The sequence below is a fragment of the Hyperolius riggenbachi genome, chromosome 5 (assembly GCF_040937935.1).
Source record: "Hyperolius riggenbachi isolate aHypRig1 chromosome 5, aHypRig1.pri, whole genome shotgun sequence".
Classification (NCBI taxonomy): domain Eukaryota; kingdom Metazoa; phylum Chordata; class Amphibia; order Anura; family Hyperoliidae; genus Hyperolius; species Hyperolius riggenbachi.
The window spans coordinates 358,300,369-358,321,409 of record NC_090650.1 but is presented as its reverse complement, the minus strand read 5'-3'; the positions used below and the strand labels follow the sequence as shown (position 1 = coordinate 358,321,409).

Genomic DNA, 21,041 nt, shown 5'->3' with positions numbered 1-21,041 from the left:
CAATTGTATAATCTGCTGTTTTAAAAAAATGGTGACTTTTTACTTTGTGATCACATTGATGTTAGTAGACGATCGAGAGAATCCCCTGGAAGCCGAAAAGACACAATAGACAAAAAAATTCCTGGAGCTAAAGAGTATAGTATGTCAGTAACACCCAATAATTACAAAAAGGAACAGTACTCACAATGCTCGTATGCAATACTTGCAACCACTATTAAGGCTTGTGGGCAAAAACCCGTACCAGCTAGGGCCCGGATAGTGGGTAAAACGGGAACAGGCTGGTCGCGCTCCTGGTAAGAATATGGGTTTTATGGGAAATACAATTCAGACGTCCCAACAGAGGGGAATTGTTGTAACCGGTGGCTGTAGGCAACCAATAATAATAATGGTAAAATATATAACAGTTTACAAAGAGAGGAGATTTTTGGCTTAGCTCTCTGGAATAACAGCCAATGGTGTCTTGGATTATTTGAGACCAGAAGAAGCAGAGAGTCGGCACTAAATGCACTGTTGGACCTTCAGGTGACAGTTAATCACTCCAGTCCTGTGGTGTGCGCATGTAGTAGAAGTATTCCAATATAACAGTAGAAAAGGTAGACGATGCACCATCCACAATGCTTAAGAGATTTATTTATTCACCATCACCAGCACAAGAAGTACAAGCAGAATTATAAGTGACGGCCTAACAGCCGTTTCGCGGCACTTCCGCTTCCTCAGAGACCAATAATCATGGATGGTGGCTGTTGCATCGTCTACCTTTTCTACTGTTACAGTGTCTTGGATTATATTAGTTTAGTAGCACAAAAACACAAGGACAGGTTTCACAGGTCTATACTACTTATTCAGTTCAATAAATAATTGAGAGTGCTAAGTGCCATAGTTACTGGTCATAATTATTTGTTAGTGACCTGAGGAAGCAGCATAGAGCTAATTTGTTGTCTTTGTTGTTTTTGTGTTAATAAGCGAATTTAATTCAAGATACCATTGGCTTTTTCTCCGGAAAGGTAAGCCAACAATTACCTCTCTTTTTAAACTGTTTTAATTTTTTTGTTATTATTATTAGGCATGGAGTCGGCCATGTTTATTTCCTTTTAAGCAATACCAGTTTCCTGGCATCCTGCTGATCAGCCACAGACTCTGAACAAGCATGCAGCAGATCAGGTGCTTGACTTAAAGAGAACCCAAGGCGTCAAACATGTAAAAAAGTAAATACTTACCTAAGGAGAGGGAAGCCTCTGGATCCCTCAAAGGCTTCCTACGCTGTCCTCCACCGGTGCCTGGGAGCCTCCATCAGGGCCACTATCCTCTGCTGGCTCCGGCTCACAGTGCAGGAGTGGCTGTTCTCATGCAGGCGCAGTACGGCTGTGGATTGCAGCCATGAGGTTCCTACCAACAAGCCCTTGTTGATAACCTTTAGGGGTCCACCCTCAGTGCCAGGGGACCAGAGGATCGCGTGGGGAGCCTCTATAGGATCCAGAGGCTTCCCTCTTCTTAGGTTCTTCTTTTTGTACTGGAGGTTACAAGAAGTTTGACTGGATATGCCATATGCTGGTTTCAGGTGGGTGATTCAGACACTACTGATGCATGAAAGATCAGCAGAATTGCCACACAAAAGGTATTGTTTAATAGGAAATAAATATGGCAGCCACCATACCGCTCTCACTTCAGGTGTCCTTTAAGCACTGTACACACTTGCATTGCAATAATGGTCCTAATCGCTTCTTCAAACACCTTTCTCCTGTACAAACATTATGCTCGCTACAGGTTAAGCTGTGTATTCTGCTCTATGGAGAGCAAGGTACAAAAGTCCAGGTCAGCACACCTTTTTCAAGATAAGAATTTTCTAAATTTATTGCTCCATAAGCACGTGAAAACATGACAATTGTTTCGGGGCCACGGTTGGTCCCCTTCTTCAGAACTTTCCTTGCAATCTTCCTTTTCCTTTTCTTCCCCCTTTTTCCTCCCCCCCCCCCCCCCAATCCCTTCTACTCTCCTTTCCTCTCTTCCCCCCCCCCTTCCTCCCCTCCCCCCCCCTCCCTCCCCTCCCCTCCTCCCTCCCCTCCCCTCTTTTCCCTTTCTCATCTTCTACTCTTCTCTTCTACTCTCCTCTTCTCATCTCCACTCACCATTTGGCCTGATTTTGCATTTCACGCATATGGTTGTGTAGGGAGCTACAGGAATATGTATCATATATCACATTGTCCTGTAACGAGGTTGGTGTCATCACCTGTGTGTCACCTATACGCATAGCGTGCGCATCGCACTTTTTGATATGGGGTTTTCCTCCCTGTATTGCGTCCTTGCTGCGGATATGTGTGGATGCTTATTGTTTACGGTTGCCTCGGCAGCCGTGCAATGAGCCGACTACACTAAATGCGGAGAGAGCCAGGATTGGCCGGTGGACCCCAGGCCAATGCCCACAGTGTGACGTGTTTGCGCTGGGGGATTGGCCTGAGCGTTCCACCACGACGTCCAATGTGACGTCTGCAGGCGCGCGGCGTGGTAGCGGTTACCATGGTGACATGGTGTGGGAGGTACCCACCGCTTGGCGGATGTGATGCGACGATGGAATCTGGGTGGCGGAAGTGATGCCGTTACCATGACAATGGGCATTGAGAGCGCTCGGTAACGGCTGCAATGGCCGTGGCGCGAAGTAGCAGCCTATTGAATTTGAATTGAGACGGAATTCCGCCCCCATGGACATTGAGTGGCACACTGGGGTGAGTTGACACTGCCCTCGTGGGCAATTGTAGATAGGCAGATTATGCATGGCTGGTTGCAATAAGAGAGACAGATGCCATGCTTCTGGCATGCAGACAGGTAATATAAGGATTCATTGTATGATGATTGATACTGTACAATGTTTACATGTGATGAGAGGGATGGAGGGGAGGAGTTGGTCTTTGATGGGCATAGGTGGCTTCCCACCTTACAGAGTATATATTCTATGTGCACTGATCGGTGAATTGTTTGTTTGCACTTTCTGAAGAAGGGGACCCGCCGTGGCCCCGAAACAATTGTCATGTTTTCACGTGCTTATGGAGCAATAAATTGAGAAAATTCTTATCTTGAAAAAGGTGTGCTGACCTGGACTTTTGTACCTTGCTGTTGAATTCTGGATGCTGGGGCTCAGTATCCACAGGCCAAGGCACCCACATCTTGGGTAAGGTGTGCCATCTCCGCACTTGAACTTTCTGCTCTATGGAGAGGGGACAAGGGATGAGTAGATGCTTGCAGTGAGAAATAACAGTAATGATTGGACACAGTTTTCCAGAGTACCCGACAGCTGAAGAGAAGTTGGCAAGGGTCAGAGGCCACCCTCTGACACACTCTGACAAAGTACACACTTTGTGAAAGTGCTTGAAACAATCACAAACAATAGCAAACTAAGTTGCTAACATGTATGGACCTTCAGGGGTGTTCTCACCAAACAGACAAACGTTTTGATGGACTTCGCATTTAAATAATGTAGCATAGTTGTCTAATAACTTAAAGCAGACACAGCATACAGGGAAAAGTTTTCATTCCACATATACATGCTGTAGAAATCCACTGCATTAAGTGATGTGTGTTTGTTTAGCTACATCTACATAATTAGCCTTATCAGTAGCTGTGACTCACTGCACCTCTGTGGCTCTGCCTGTACAGGAAACAATCGAGGCTTAACTCTTTCTGTGCTCCCTGCAATGTTAATCCAGTTAAAATGTCAGTTTTTTTTAAGGATTTCCATATATTGTAAAGAAGATCCCCCAAAGGTCATCATGCTGTGCCTTATCTTTTAAATCGGGGAGAGGAAGTTCTGAGTTTAGATCCACTTTAAACCCATGAGCAAAATAAAAGAACAGAATAATGTAGTAGTGATACTCATAAGTACTAGAACTCATAAAGGAACGTGGGATCAGTTTGGTCAGCTGGCAGATTTGCTGGTCACAATCATGTGCAAAGGCAGAATGACAGCAAATCAGAGCCCTTCAAATCTATCAGGTGATCAAACTGATCACCTGCTCTTTCATGAGTTCTGGAGCACTTGAGCAACACCAAAGGAGGAAAGAATCTCTGGCAGCCCATTCAGTCTCAGGACATCGGGGTAAGTATAGCTTTACTAAAACTTGAGTGGCAGATGGAATGCGCACAATGTAAAAAATGCTGTCAGCATACAGAAGCAGCTTTTACTGTGAGTCATAACCACACCATTGCTGCTTTCCAGGCAGATGTTTTGTGGTTGTAGTATCAAAGTGTCAAAACTTCAGATACAGATTTTTTTTAGAGTAGATACTGGAAGTGCAGTAGAAATGCACCCTGAAGCCAATTCACACTGGCAGTCATGCTAGCGTCTCATCTAAAGCAAAACCCCCTGAGGTGTACAACAAATAGCTGTAAAGAAGTACACAAAACAAGAATAATAATAATAGGTGCTTAGAAGCATGTACCGGTAATGTGACAGATTGTATAAGCAAGAGCAAGAAAGAAAAACTTCATAGAACGGCACTTGCCCTGTCAGTCAGCCAGGCTGGGATCTATCATGTGGTGATTGTTATGTGTAAGCATGTCAGCAATACCCACAGCCAGCTGGTTCTGGGAGATGATGGAACTGGGCAGGATTTTAGGTTTTCAGCCAATTGGCATACTTTTACTAACTTTTCTCTGGCAAAGGGTATCCCCAGGCTGAGTCTACAGCTACACCCTTAAGGTTTTGGTCGCTAGTCTAGTTGGGGAGGCCCAACATGAAACTTCATAGGCCAACAGCCACCCCTGCACGCGGTAGTTTGGTAGCATCCAGTAATTTGTAAGCAATTGGGGACCCAGCGGGAAACACTAATGATAAAAGTGCACACCAGGGCCTTCGGGAACGGCACCTGCTTTGGCTACCGTCCCTGCTCACGCAACTTTACTTAACCTATTCGGTTGATGGCATGGATGGAGTTTTCTGCTGAGTCCCCCATATCTTACAAATGAATGGCCAATTAATTTGACCCATGGTCAAATTAATTGGCCATGGGTTCCCTCATCTAGAATAGTGCCAGGTTTTGCACATACGCTCTGTGTCACCCTTATCAATCAGTGCTCGATTGTTAGTGTGACACTGCAGGGCACAAGCTTTGGACCGCCGAGAAGTGTGTACTGTTCATTAGAAAGGGGAGCACAGATGGTGGAGTGGCACTTCTCGTGGTTGAGGCAAGTGAAAATATAATGCACTTGCTCATTGCTTGTTTATCAGTGTCATATAGATAGCCTTCGTTCCTAATTGTTAATCTATTTTTGGGGGACAACTAAACCTTTTTGCTCTGGCACCTTGGCGCCAAGTCTGCTCCATTGTCTGCCTTCACACTTTGTGCACACCTATGCTGAAACTTGTCAGTAGGGAAACAGGTTCTCTTTTCCCCCTATTTTCTCACATTGGCTTTCCTTACCAAAACAGAGATTCTCATTTCCCCCATAGCACGCTCTGTCTGCCATGTTCGCTGCTCTGCATTGCGGCTTCTTCCCATTGGCAAAAGAGCTGTGCTCTGAAACAACGCTGTCTGGGGTAATCAAACTCTGCTAAATTGCATGGGGGGAAGGGGGGTAAATGCGCTACTAGCAGTTTGCATATTGGTAGTGTCTGACCTACTTCCTGGGTTTCATTCAAGGCAATATTACTACTCCATTCTATCCAGAGCTTAAAGTGACAATGAAGCGAAAAAACAAAACAAAATGTATGATATAATGAATTGTATGTGTAGAAAGGATAATTCATAGAACATTAGTAGCAAAGAAAATAGTCTCATTTTTATTTTCCGTTATATCATATATTTTTTCTATAACATCGCATCATTCCATAATATTTGCAATTTGCAAACTCTCTGTATTTTAAACTATAAAACAGAGCAGAGCTAATGATTCTTTGAACTTCCCTTCAGTTAAACCTTATCTGAAGCTGTCTCTTACTGTTTCTTTGATGTATAAATGCTTCAGAAAAGAGGACCGTCTTCGACCTAAGTTGGGTCAGAGGGCCCAGAGAAGCTCTTTTGCATAGATAATTAATAAACTGAAGTTTAACTCTTCCTGTACTGGAAACAATATGAGACTCTTTTCTTTGCTACTAACGTTTTATTTCTTAGCTGTACTACGCATACAATTAAAAAAATATAAATAAAGTCACTATACATAAAATATATTTTTTTTTCCCCCAGTGGCTCATTTCATGCTTTTTTGCACATTTCATTTCATACAGCTTTATAGCACATCAAAACACAAAGGTGAAAAGCAAGTGTGGACACATGAAACAGCAAAGAAAACCACAATCATAGCTGTTCTTATCAATGGCACAATAACCTAAACATGACATGAATCATATGTGGAACAATCACAAGTCACAGGCATGGAATGAGATGCATGAGTTCTTGCTGCACAAATGAGAAGAGGTGGATCATGGGAGCTGGAGACCACTGATCAGTGTGAGGAAACCACAGTTAGCAATGGCATGCACCAAAAGATCTGCTGAGCGCCCCATGAAAGAGTGCTAAAATTAGTCGGAATGGGCTGGATCATGCAATTATTCAGGAAGAAGCTGCTGAAAAGGATAAATAAGAAAAAGGACATATACCTGTGTGGATCATAGGTTCGTCCATCTTTACTTCCTGATATAGGAAAATACAAGAGTAACGTTTGTTAACTTCTAGAAGAGAAATCATTCACCAAATTCTAGATTGCCAAGTCTTCTAACAAGATGGGGTTAAAGCATAGCTATCATTGAGAGGTAATAAGTTATCAGCCTCTAAACTGAAGTTCAGTCACTTAATCACATACAATGAGCTTCATTTATCAAAGTATTCGATACACACTGATCAGGCACAACATTAAATCCACCGGCGGGTGATGTAAATAATATTGATTATCTTGTTGTATTGGTATCGGTGAAGGGATGGGATATATTAGACAGAGGATGAACTATCAGATCTTGAAGGTGATGTGTTGAAAAATGGGTAAGTGTAAAGAACAAGCAACTGTGGTAAGGGACAATTTGTGTTGGAAAGACAATTGTGTCAGAGCATCTTTGAAATGATAGGTCTTGTGGGGTGTTCTAGCCATGCTTTGGCTATCTAAGGTGATTCAAGGAAGAACAACTGGTGAACAAGAGAGTAATGGGCACCTAAGGCCCATTATCATGTAGGCTTCAATATTTGGACTGATCCACAGTAGAACCACTGTAGCTTGTGTAGCTGCAGACAAGGAGAAGTGCCCACAATGACCCCTGTCCATCACCAAAAATTGCCTACAATGTTCATCTGAGAGCCAGAGCTTCACCATGGAGCAGCTGAAGGTTGCCTGGCCATTTCTTTGGTCTCAAAATTCTCTAGATCTCAATCCAGTTGAGCATTTACAGAATGTTCAGGAAAAGAAAGTCTGATCCATGAACCCCTTGCAACTTACATGACTGGCTGCTGATGTCTTTGTTCTAGATAATAGAGGACACCTTCAGAGGCCTTGTGGAATCCATGCCTCAATGGATCAGAGCAGTTTTGCTGGCATAAGGTAGACCTACACAAAATAAGTCTGATGGATTTAAAGTTCCGGCTGATCAGTGTAAGAGCTGGCCATGTAGACCTACAGTAACTTTTTTGATTTATTTTACCAACTGTAATATTTCCATGGCAGGTTTGAATCTAATTGGTCACTATACTCTCAGCACAAGCAGTTCTTAATAAGCACACTTTGGTAAATGTAGACCAATGTAATCTAAACTGTGCTCACATCACAACCAGAGCCAGTTCTGTGGTACTAATAATGCTGCTGATTGGCTGTACAATACTAAGATATGGGATTTCTAACTGATATACTGGCTTTAGCATTTACTTTCTCAATCTGGCCTCCTAGCCTAGGGATGCTTCAAAACATGCCATAAGCATGCACAAGAACCGGCATCTAGGCCAGTCTTTCATTCCATGGTGCCAATTACTGGCTTGACGGCACTGCACTTGTGTGCTAACTGATCTGCAATCAACACATCCTGGACGCGGTGCAAGCTCTCTCCGTTTTTTCCAGAATACTGTAAATCTGCCCTGCATATAGTCATGGTGGGTTGAATAATTTAGTGGGATTATCAATTGCTAGTTGGCTGATGGTGTAATGGTTAAGGGCTCAGCCTCTGACACAGGAGACCAGGGTTTGAATCTCGGCTCTGCCTGTTCAGTAAGCCAGCACTAATTCAGTAGGAGACCTTTGGCAAGTTTCCCTTACACTGCTACTGCCAATAGAGCGCGCCCTAGTGGCTGCTGCTCTGCTCTGGCGCTTTGAGTCCGCAAGGAGAAAAGCGCAATATAAATGTTATTTGTCTTGTCTTGTCTAGTAAACATTCCTATGCTCAATTTTGCCTAGAGAAACAGACCAGGCTAGCAGCTTCCACTCACTAAAGGAAGCCACATACATTTGCAACTAGCAGTACAGTTTGGATTTTCATTGGTCGTATAATAAAGTTCTTGCTACGCAGATACTCATGTTTTTTTTTTCTTTTTAGTTAGACAAAAATATATTGAACATTTGCAAATCTGGAAAATAGTGACCAACTGACTCTCATACTTCATAGAGCTCAAATAAGAACAAATATTGGTCTTAGAGAAAGATAGGTTGCACTGGTATAAGCAGGTTAGTTAGCAGCCTCTGGCTACAGTCAGTCAAGTAGTTGTTAGCTCTGAAGCCAATGCTGGAAATAAGCTTCCTTGTTTAAAGTGTGCGTCGACTTTTTATATTTGAGCCTGAAAGAAAGAACTGGTTAAACTTGGACAATATTATTTGTTTAGCCATTCTCACCCAGCTATAGCAAATAGGGTGGTATAACAGTTCTTTGGCCACCACACATTCAAATAACGTCAATTACATTAGATGTGCTGGTCATAGAATCTCCTCAGAAACCATCTGTGCTGTGACCAGATTATTACCTGTTTCCAGTCCTTTTGGCCTTGGGTTGCACTGCCGGTGACCTTGGCAACTTCTCAGCTCCATCAACTGCACATGTAGCTGATTGAGGACTCCTCTTTCCACAGTATGTACTGCATTTGTTAGCTGTGTGACAAAATAGTATAAGTAGGTGAAGAAACTAGAACAGTTTATTATCAGGTTTTAAAGGAGTTTTGTGGGAACTCACTATTTTTTGCACCATGATTTTAGACTTTAAACCCAACTCCAAGCAACATTTTTTATTATAGTTTTGGTGACTTAAGGAATGTCTTGGCTGTCAGTGTCCCCCAATGTAGTAAATTTTATTTCCCATGTGAAGTGAAGTGAGTAAATCCTTTCCACAGAGACAGTGGTGGGTTTTCTTAATTTACTTCTGCACAATATATAAGAGGTTAAAATTTGGTCAAGTTTCAAATGTAGCACGTTAGGGGCGTCTAGTATAATGTAACAGGACCGCCGCCCCCTTCCTCATGGCAGCAGTCACTGGACTGATTATTATGACCCTCCTGCATATTATTGCCCTAGTGACACACTTGGCGTAAATTTAACTTTATGGTGTCGCTGTGACCAAAAGTGAGTGAGTGAGTGAGCGAGCGAGCGTGAATGAATGAATGCATCGATCAAAGGCTCATGGTCTGCAGCAATAATTATTATTATTATTATTTAGTATTTATATAGCGCTGACATATTACGCAGCGCTGTACAGTGTATATATATATATATATATATTGTCTTGTCACTAACTGTCCCTCAAAGGAGCTCACAATCTAATCCCTACCATTGCCATATGTCTATAGTATGTAGTGTAAGTACTGTAGTCTAGGGCCAAATTTTTTAGGGGGAGCCAATTAACTTATCTGTATGTTTTTGGAATGTGGGAGGAAACCGGAGTGCCCGGAGGAAACCCACGCAGACACGGAGAGAACATACAAACTCTTTGCAGATAGTGCCCTGGCTGGGATTCGAACCAGGGACCCAGCGCTGCAAGGCGAGAGCGCTAACCACTACGCCACCGTGCTGCTTTCTCTAACCGTTCTCAACTATATTCAGAACTAAACGTAACAAAAGGATTTGGAAAGATTTAACTTGGGAGCTGCACTGTAGGTGCTAAATGGCCTAAAAACTTACAGAGGATCTGGTTACATGCCCATAACTAGGCCACGAACCCCCGCAGAGGCGCAGGATCATCTAAAGACGATGGAGGGCAATAGGAAGCTGCAGATCACCACTGGTGATCTACGGAGACTTGAGAACAAAGTATTCAGAACAAACACTGCTGCTCTCTATTGAAGCCAATGGCATTCTTTACTTTCAAAGCAGAAAACACATTTTGGTTTCTCTAGTAGACTGTAACCAACCACTCAGTCAATGGTTATCTATATTGTATTCACATTAAAGGTGTTGGTTGGACTTAAAGGATACCCGAAGTGACATGTGACACGATGAGATACACATGTGTATGTACAGTGCCTAGCACACAAATAACTATGCTGTGTTCCTTTTTTTCTTTCTCTGACTGAAAGAGTTAAATATCAGGTATGTAGGTGGCTGACTCAGTCCTGACTCAGACAGGAAGTGACTACAGTGTGACCCTCACTGCTAAAAAATTCCAACTATAAAACACTTTCCTAGCAGAAAATGGCTTCTGAGAGCAAGACAGAGATAAAAAGAGGAATTTGTTATCAGTGAGGGTCACACTGTAGTCACTTCCTGTCTGAGTTAGGACTGAGTCAGCCACTTACATACCTGATATGTAGCTCTTTGAGGCAGATAAAGAAAAAAAGGAACACAGCATAGTTATTTGTGTGCTAGACACTGTACATACACATGCCTATCTCATCATGTCACATGTCACTTTGGGTATCCTATAAGCCTTGAAAAATAGAAAGGCCTACTAGTATCCTGGTTATTATGCTAATCCTTGGCTTACAGCATTTGTATGCAGATCCCAACTTGTGAATTTCCTTGGTCAACAAATAGCCCAAATGATGACACAGAAGTGGCTACAAGTACTTTTTAATTTTTTCCAGACACTCATAGAGCCCCAGAATGTGGTACATAGCCCCCTGCACATCATGTAGGCTAGGAGCTTTATAACTGGGAACCAATGTCCAGCTTTGTATGACCCTTACATGCCTTGAAAGTCACCAAATTCTCTGATTACTTTTACTCCTCTGCCATATTAGGGCGTGGCTGTTTGGGTAACTGCACAAGGTTATGGAATAAAATAATTATGTGTTTACCTGGTAGGCGTCGATGTTCATATCAAAATATTCCAAGAAGCCCGTTGCAAATTCACAAAAGAGAAAATTGTGAGTCTCGTTGACTGTCCTCAGACACCAGTAGGTGTTATTATTGGAGCTGGTACAGGTGCAGAAAGACCCCACTGTGGAAAAAAAAGAAAAAATAAGCCAGTACTTCAATAAATGCACAACAGTGATAATACGATGCAAAAGAAATTTACACAACCATAACACAACTCATTCAAATGCCAAGACTATGGCCTCAATTCAATAAGCTTATCTCCTGTCTTTAATAACGTTTCTACAGTTATCACCATGGTGATGAGGCATGTCATATTCAGGAAACATTTTACCTCAGGCAAACCTAAACTTAACTCTTCTGTCTTTAAGTTAACTCTTCAATCCTTACAATAACTCCAGAATTCTAACAGGCTGTTAATAAACTGCGTGTGAAAATACCTACAGAGGAGGTAACTTAAGGAATGAAAAGATACGATAACTCGCTCACTGTGCGGTGGCAAGTTTTCTCTTGCCTTATCTCCAGCATGATCTTAGTGAATTGAGGCCAATGTGCATTTGGATATTTTTTTTCTTCTGTAACCTGGTTTTTGATTTCCCTTTTACTTAGCAAACTTAAAGAGGAACGGTTACCAAGGATTGAACTTCATGTCAATCAGTAGCTGATACCCCTTTTACCATGTCAAATCTTTACCTTTTTCTCAAATAGATCATTAGGGGGTCTGTATGGCTGATATTGTGGTAAAACCCCTCCTACAGTGGGATGTCAGCACCTAGGTCCTGACAGTTTACTGTCTGTGAGCCTTGTTGCATTGTGGGAAATAACAGCTGTTTCCACCTGCCAAGCAACCAGTATCTCCCTCTGTGCATATGTGTACAGTATATCTATAAAAAAACAACAACCCTTTAGCCTATCGCATTGTCGGTATACATAATGGCAGTTGGTGCTGTCTGGTTTTCTTCATGTCTGCCAGTAGTAAAGATGATGACGTGCAGGCTCATTGTGGATGAAACAATATGAACAAATTACATGGCGAATATCAAACATTTCTTGATCTCTATTTTTTTTTACTTCTTACTTTGCAATGTATTGATTTATTTTTTTCCTCCGTTTCGCTATAGTTTATTTTTAAACTCCTAATGCAAGACAGTTTGTTTGTTTTAAAGCACAGTACCCATAGATATATGCATGCGCAGTGCTGGGAATATCTCAAGTCGATAATTATATCTGTGTGCGTTATATCATTACAGATGACTACAGGATAAGCCATTTCCATGAAATCTAGAACCGGATGTCTGTAAATATGTGTGAACCTCCCAAATGTGATAGGATCTTACTTATACTTACATTGGTAATAGTAAGTAATAGCATTGATGTTATTTCAAATTTTATAGAGTCCATGACTGTTGCATATAGATACGCTGTCTAGAAAATTGCATCAAGAAGCATTTTAATTCCCGCAGTTCTGCTGTGCTTCATTAATTAACGGTTTATTTAGAAGTAAAAAATAAACAGTTTATTTACAAGTCACACACGCAGCATAAGATAATCCAGTAGTGGCAACTACAGTGTAGCTTGTTATTTCATTTATAGTGTATCACCAACCACAAAGTATGAGACAGTCCAGATTCCTGAATCAGGGGCCTAAAAATAGCCCCTGGGAGCCCCCGTCATGGTGGGCTGGGGGCTAAGTTGCCCCCCTTCTGTTGTGAGATGCAGAGCATGGCAGCAAAATGGTTTTACATTACCGGTCAGCGGAGCTAGTGACATGTTCTCTTCAATCCTCTCTTCAGCTGTAGCGCACACTGTAACCCCTTGCTGCTTCCATCTCTACATGTCATTTGACATGAATCAGGGAGCCGCAAAGAGTTACACTGAAAGGCACAGGTGAAGAGAATAGTGAAGAGGATGTGTCACTGGCTCCACTGATAATAGATGGGGGTGCAGGGGGCAGTTATAAGGTACTGCAGGGGGGTCCAGACACATTTTTGATGGGTGGGGTTAGGTGTTTTGCAGGGGCCCTGACCAGCTGGGAGATGTACTGCAGGAACTTATGAACATGTTCTTACAGTTCCAAAATGGTGCCGTCTGCCAGTGGTTATTGTCATGAGTGAAGCAGGTGAGTCCAGGGAGGCTGCATTCTTCTCCCTTCTTCTGGCGTTTCTTCTCCTTTTTCTCCTTCTTCTTTCTACGGTTCTCTTTAAAGATCTGTAACTTGTTGTCAACTTCCTGAGCACCTTCCCTACGAAGAAAGATAAAAAAAAAGAACAGAAACTATGACATGAATGCTTGTACTGACTGGACAACAAGAAAATCAAGCATTGCTACAAAACAATATAACTCTTAGTTTTGCTGGATAATTTCTATTGCCTGACAGAATATATATATAAAAACAACAACAACAACTGCTCTTTGATGGACAAAAGTTGGACTATCACTTTTTGCATTATTAATATTTCTGGATCAGTCAATTACTGAATGATGGACCTGACCAACTGTTTACCTCCCTTCTTCAAATATATTCAAGAAATATAACTAGTCAGGGAACAGATTTAATCTATAAGCCACAAACATTTGAACAATTAAGCTGAGGTTCCAATGACCAATTTGGGACAAAATCTTAAAGATGAGGGCATTCTGAAAGATTGGGGCAGCTGAAACGAGAGAATGCATTGTTGCTTGAGGCCTCATAAGTCACCAAAAACCTGAACTGGTTCACTCGCAACTACCATCACTGTATCGCAAAGCCTCTGCTCTACAGAATCTCTTAAAGGGACACTGTAGGGGGGTCAGGGGAAAGTGAGTTGAAGTTACCCGGGGCTTCTAATGGTCCCCTGCAGACATCCTGTGCCCGCGCAGCCACTCACCGATGCTCTGGCCCCGCCTCCAGTTCACTTCTGGAATTTCAGACTTTAAAGTCTGAAAACCACTGCGCCTGTGTTGCCAGGTCCTTGCTCCCGCTGACGTCACCAGGAGTGTATAGTACAAGCCCAGTATGGTCTGTGCCTGCGCCGTACGCTCCTGGAGACATCAGCGGGAGCGAGGACACGGCAACGCAGGCGCAGTGGCTTTCAGACTTTAAAGTCTGAAATTCCAGAAGTGAACTGGAGGCGGGGCCGGAGCATCAGTGAGTGGCGGCGCGGGCACAGGATGTCTGCGGGGGACCATTAGAAGCCCCGGGTAACTTCAACTCATTTGCCCCCGACCCCCCTACAGTATCCCTTTAACTGCTGGGCTTGGTGCACAAGCACCTTTTGGTGATGCCACGTTAGTGCAGATATGACAGCTTGTTTTAGGCAACTTTACCACTGCCTGAGGTTCACCACCATTATCACATACCAGTAATTCATTGGAGGGGCATCAAAATATTTATCACAGAGAATGCAGCTTTAGCTTCAATATCCTATGCATTTCTGGATGCTCAGCAATTTCATTATGCCCCCCGGTCACACACTTAGCAGTTATCACAAATTTATACAGGCCTGTTTATAAATAGATGCTTGAAAAACAGGAAAAAACCGAGAGCCAAATCTAGTGTAGTAAGTACGACCAATATGGAAAAGGTATATAAATGAGAATATACTCACAAGTGTGGGTCACCACGCAGGCGACCACTGTAATAGCAGATGGGGAGAATTATCACCTGACCCCACTCAGGTATAAAAAGTCGCTCTCTATAGAAAGAAAAAAATGGGGAAACACCCCTCCACCCAGGGTGGACAAGATATGAATAAAAATGGTTAATAGAGGCGCCAAAATAGGATAAGATGGGTTAAAAACCGTTTAAAAGGAGGGGGTGGGTGGATCCACTACCCTCACTAAAAATGACCAGGCTAAATCAAGCCGTAAATAATGCAAGAAAATATTTATTAGTCTCCATTAGTATAAATAGAGATGGCCCGAACGGTTCGCCGGCAAACTGTTCCCGGCGAATTTCGGTGGTTCGCGTTCACGGAGAACCGGGAACTTTTGCGGAAGTTCGATTCGCCACCATAGTGCATCATTAAGGTCAACTTTGACCCTCTACATCACAGTCAGCAGGCACATTGTAACCAATCAAAATACACTCCCTCCTGGAGCCCCACCCCCCCTTATAAAAGGCAGGCAGCGTCAGGCTTTTTACCCACTCGTGTGCCTGCAGTAATTAGAGAAGGGACAGCTTCTGGCAGACTCACTTAGGGAAAGCTTAGTTAGGCTCTTGTAGGCTTGCTCCTTGCTGATTCTTATTGCTAAAAAAGCACCCCTCAACAGCTCTTTTGAGAGCTAATCTTGTGATCTATTTTTTTTTTTTCGTGTGGCCCACTTGCATTATATACAGCCCTGTCAGTCAGTCACAGCTGGCCTTTGTCCCCTTGGTGGTATAATTACTACTGTGGCAGGTGCACATTATAATACCCATCACTGCATATACCTACTACCTGTTGTTCACTTCAGTGCACCCACCTACCTACGTGAGCGCACGCAGTGTCACTGAGCCTGTCCAGTACCTGTCTGTGTGTGACAGGTGCACATTATAATACCCATCACTGCATATACCTCACAGTTGTTCACAGTGCACCCACCTACCTACGTGAGTGCAGGCAGTGTGATATACCACTCCGTGCACACCTGTTAACTGCACCTGTGTGACTGCACATTGTATTAGTCAAGTCAGTGCATACCTTTCACTTCATCCCCCCAATATGGACAAAACAAAAGGCAGAGGCAGGCCACCTGGCAGGCCTGTTTGAGGTCACGCTGTTGTGATTTCATGCGGCCCTCGACCAAAGTACAGTGTTCAGAAGAAAGCATGTCTGCCTCAGATGAGAGCAATGCCATCTGTACTCTCTGCCACCGAAAATTGAGCCGTGGAAAGACCACCTTACAATGGCACATGATTACAAAGCACAAACTGCAATGGGATGACCACCTGAGGAAAAGCAGCACATAAAAACAAAGCCACACACCGCAGTGGAAGATACCAAGCCACAATTTTTACTTAAAAAGGGCAATACCTAAACTGTACCGTGATGTTGAAAGTCAAGTGGTGACATCTCTGGCACACAGCGTTTGGTCAAGGGTCCACCTGACCACGGATGCCTGGTCTGCAAAGCACACTCAGGCCTGCCCAAAGACTAAGTCAGTCCCCACACACAGCATCTCTGCCTGCACGCCGTGTGACTGCCTGCCCCAAGACTAAGTCGCTCCCCACACAGCATCTCTGCCCCCAGGCCGGTTGACTGCCTTCTCCGCCACCACCAACAGGGTCCAGGACTCCAGGTGGATTCCTGAATTTTTAAGGCCGCTGCTAGCATTTCTCTGGTGCGTGTACATGCCTGCCTAATTTTTCTGGCTGCACTGCAGCTGCAACAACAAAACAAAAGGACATGTGCCAATTACCCTTCGTGATCATTACCTTGCCGTGGTGAAGGGGCTTGCGTATCACAATGAAGCAATGACAGCCGGCTATATGAGTGTCAGTGTGAAGCAGTACTCTAATTACACTCCCTGATTGATGTATACACATGCAAGATGTTTTAAAGCACTTTAGGCCTGCAATTTAGCATGCAATGCGATTTCTGCCTTTAAAGCGCTGCTTTGCGTCAAATCCAGATTTTTCCCCGGCACTTTTGGCATCTATCCCACTCATCCATGCAAAAGTCAGATGTTAGACCCCTTAAAATATATTTTCCATACCTTTTGTGGCCAGCATAAGTGTTTCTAGCTTTCAAAGTTCGCCTCCCCATTGAAGTTTATTGCGGTTCGCGGAAGTTCGCGGTTCGCCAACCGAAAATCGGGGGTTCGGGCCATCTCTATTTATAAACAACTTTTTTAACCAAGTTTATAAAACACAGCACAGACATTTGTTAGTTGGTGTAATGAAAAAGTGGTGGACCGAAGCTCTGATCACTTCTATGGAGGTGACCAAGCGCTGGAGATACTGTAAATACTAACAAAAAAAAAAATACTGTCTTTACTGTGAGGTTTTCCACTATCAAAGTGGTGAGAAAGAGTTGTCCACTTTTGCTGATGCCTGCAATTCTAGAAATATGGAAATTCTGAAGCAAAAAAAAATATGAAAAAAGAAAAAAAATGGAGAATGGAAAATGGTGATTTTGACACCTTTTGACACTTTAATAATTATAGAAAGAAAAAAAAATTATGACAAGAAACTTTAGAAATAGAAGATAGACTTAAAGCGGATCCGAGATGAAAAACTAACTATAACAATTAACTTGTCTATATATCTTATCTAATGTTTAGATTTAGGTTTACACAGCAAATCTGGCTGCATACAGCTTCAACAGTTTATGATTATTTATTCCTGTGATACGAGAGCAGCCATGTTCTGTTTGTCATCATTACACAGGTAATCTGCAACTGCATCTCCACCTCTGAGCCTGTGAAAAATTCACTCCCCCCTCCCCTCTGCTTCTGAAATCTCTGGCTAGTAACCTCCTCCTGCCCAGACTGAGCTCCCATAAGCCCTTGCTACATGGGTCTGAGTGCCTTGGTGTTTTTGTGAAGCTGTGGGCGAGGCTTGTTTAGTTTTTAGGGAATTCAAGTATTAAAACAAAACAAAAAGTATTTGGCTTGAGGAATGCCCTATAACCTATATGTAAGGATCACAATTATGCAATGAGTAAAAATTCATCTCGGAACCACTTTAAACCCTCACAGGATGGTTTGGTATAAAATTGTTTAGTTATTCCGGCTATACATAAATACATTTGTGATATTTTTATAATATATATCAGCATGGTTTTTTTTTTTACTTGAATGGGTGAATATGACTCTTTATCTTGTCTTGAGCTTTCACTCCTTTATCTTTCTTGTAAAATCTGCAAAGCAAGCGAATAGCATTTAACAAAAGTACACCTGTTTTATTTCTTTATCAATTACAATTAGAGTACTCTTCAGGGGTTAAAGTATGATTGGGGTCCACTACAAGACCATTATGGGGTCTTCAGACTGTTAAGCAACCCTTTTAGTGAGTTCTGCACCATTCAGTAATGGCAATAAACCACAGAGTGTAATACAAAATGGAATCTGCTTTCATAGCAGTTGTAGGTTCTAAATCATAAGTCATTTTATTACCATTTTGGTCTATTTTATTTATACAGAACTGACATGTTTTGTGACGCATTTTAACCATTTGCAACACTTTAACAAATGCTGTGGCTACCTGCATAGATCTCTATGCAATTAGACAATGTAGGGCCCCCTATGCTGCACAGCAGTTCTATGGTTTGCTATAACGGTTGAAGCCTTGTGATTAAACACTTAAGTACAACGAGAGAGAATTAGATGTAAGCTAATGTAACTGTTAAATGGAAATTGATTAGCTGCTGTAAACTATTGCAATTTAAGCATTCTCAGTGCTCTCCATACAGCCTACAGTACAGTGCAGATATACAATTATTGTTGCCAAGTCTGACTGTATACAGTTTAAACAGGAAAAGATTGCATAACTCTATAAGTGTTCCTCAATGTCCGGCCTCACTATGAATGATAATCTGCCAAAATGAATTCTATTCCAACACAATGAGCTGATTCTCAAAGCTTTTCTGTTGAAAATATCTCACCTTACTATTATTAACTCACAATTTATCTCTCCTTAAATGACTTAACTCATGTTTTATCTCTTGTTATTTGAATTATGATTTTTCTCTCTTTGGCCCATATGCAATCATCTTTTTCTCCTCTTTAAAATAACTTTTAAGCACTTCGCAATTGAAAAAGTACCAAAAAGGTGGGTAAAAGTACTATCAAAATTATTTTTAGTATTTTCTTCTTTGCTGGTGGTTTAAAAGGTGTAAACATATCACCTAGGAGAAAACTCAGGGCAAAAAAGTTGATTGCATATGGTCCCTTATCGGTTTATCTCATGAATTCTCGCTTTTATTTGTTTATCTCATATATTAGCTCTACTTACAGTTAAAGCGGAACTAAAGATAATAAATCAAAGTGTTTCACTTACCTGGGGCTTCTGCCAGCCCCGTGCAGCCTTCTTGTCCCGCACTGGTCCTCCACAATCCACCGTTCTCCCGCCGCCAGCTACATTTGTTACTGCCTGCACACCCCGAACAACGTGTATCTTTTTCCACGTTCCAACCCACAACAGCTTTATGCGCTATTAGAGTAGGACGCTATTGTGCACTGGAACGCGGAAAAAGATACGCGCAGGTGCAGTTGCCAGTGTGATGAAAGTTACGAAAGTAGCTGGTGGCGGGAGAACGGAGGATCGTGGAGGACCGGCGCGGGACAGGAAGGCTGCAAGGGGCTTGTAGAAGCCCCAGGTAAGTGAAACACTTTGATTTATTATAATCTTCAGTTCCACTTTAAGGTAAAAAATAAGTAAGCTTTGTGAACCAATCGCCATGAGAGGTCTCCTACTACTCTTCCCTCCGTTTACTACTCAATAATAGAGGACATTAGGTGTGTGCTCTGCTGACTGAGCTCGGTATAAATGTGCACATTCTTTTCTTCTTTAGAATGGTGGTACTTGTATTGTGTATTTGGGAAATAAATAGTTTATCTTAAATGGCATTCACTCAGAATCATTTGCAAATGCCATAATACATAAATAAAATCAGCATACAATACATAATTATTATCGAGGCTTAGATGCTCATGGTGATTGGTTCTTGTGGTGTGACCAGTGCTAAGCACTGTATTTGGCTCATGGTGATTGGTCCTAATAGTGTGACCAGTGCTGTAACGTCTTTATGAGTTGAGGACAAGTGATTGGATGGGCATGTGCAGATGACTGTGCCAAGACAAGACAGATCTGGAAGTCTCCAAGCACGTTCACTTGTGTACTGCCAGGTTGCCAGCCTCATCCCTATTCATATATGCAGCCAATCAGAAAGTTAGAGAACAGAGAAGAAGGTTGTGCATGGTGCTCACCCAGACTTGCTACAGTCACATTCATCCGGCTTTCTCCTCTTCAGGTGTCCTCTTACTTCTCTTAAATTCTTTATTTTGTCCTGTAGAGCTTCAATCTGAAAAATAAATAGTCCATGCACATTAGAATTTTTGTGTCTGTTGTGCAAGCTTTACAGACACAACTCACAATGCTACTGTGGTAAACATGGGTTTGGTTTGGAGTCTTACTAGTATCAAAAATTTTGGCTGCTTGAAGGATTGAGAATACCAGCCGAGCTAAATACGACCCAGCCTGTGCATTTATGAATCAACAAAAAATGGATTTTCTAAAAACAACAACATTGGATTTAAACAACAACAAAATACTGATGTTTAAGTTGGTAGGCAGAAATCCAGCAATGATCAGATTACCTCCTTGTCAATATAAGCTTTGTGGTCCTTCCAAGCTCTGCTTGAATGGTATAGTTCCCTTTCACAGTGTACTGTGTCATTGGCCAGGATATAGCACCTAGATTAGAGAGATAGATTAGAATTTGTATATTCCTGAGACACACATACAATACAATAACATTTGTAAACAGCTTTTCTTCCATAGGTCTCAAAGTGCATAGATATGTCTCAGATCTATACAGGTTTGCAGGCTGGACTGTGCTACGGAGGAAATAGTCAGGTGTTCCTAAAGGTCAGGCTAAACAGCTGGCTTTTTGGGGACTTAAATGCGTCCAGGGATAGAGATGTCCAGATTGGATGTGGCAGGGAGTTCCAAAGTGTAGGGTCAGCATGACAGAAGGCTCTGGCTACAAAGAATTTGAGGTGGACTCTGGGGGTGACCAAGTTATTAGATCATTTTAATCTAAGATGGTGGGGCAGTTTGATGCAGTTGCAGCAAGTCCTTCAGGTAGTCAGGGCCCAGAATTACATTGCGGACATCACCTGTTGATGGATAAGCTGCACAGTAGCTGCATGGACATGGA

At 42.4% G+C, this 21,041-nt stretch overlaps 1 protein-coding gene across 3 annotated transcripts in view; it reads right to left on the bottom strand.

Annotated features, from left to right (window-relative positions):
* SULF1 (sulfatase 1) overlaps nt 1–21,041 on the bottom strand; it is a 185,334-nt gene that overhangs the window by 6,055 nt on the left and 158,238 nt on the right. For 2 of the 3 annotated variants that reach the window (XM_068237475.1, XM_068237476.1), the window contains 6 exons: nt 20,479–20,575; nt 20,089–20,183; nt 17,955–18,020; nt 13,269–13,441; nt 11,181–11,323; nt 8,919–9,042 (listed from right to left, as the gene is read on the bottom strand). In XM_068237475.1, coding sequence (XP_068093576.1) covers nt 8,919–9,042; nt 11,181–11,323; nt 13,269–13,441; nt 17,955–18,020; nt 20,089–20,183; nt 20,479–20,575 — 698 coding nt within the window. Of the gene's footprint in view, nt 1–6,586; nt 6,621–8,918; nt 9,043–11,180; nt 11,324–13,268; nt 13,442–17,954; nt 18,021–20,088; nt 20,184–20,478; nt 20,576–21,041 lie in introns of all 3 variants that reach the window. The other variant, XM_068237477.1, reaches the window with a different exon arrangement.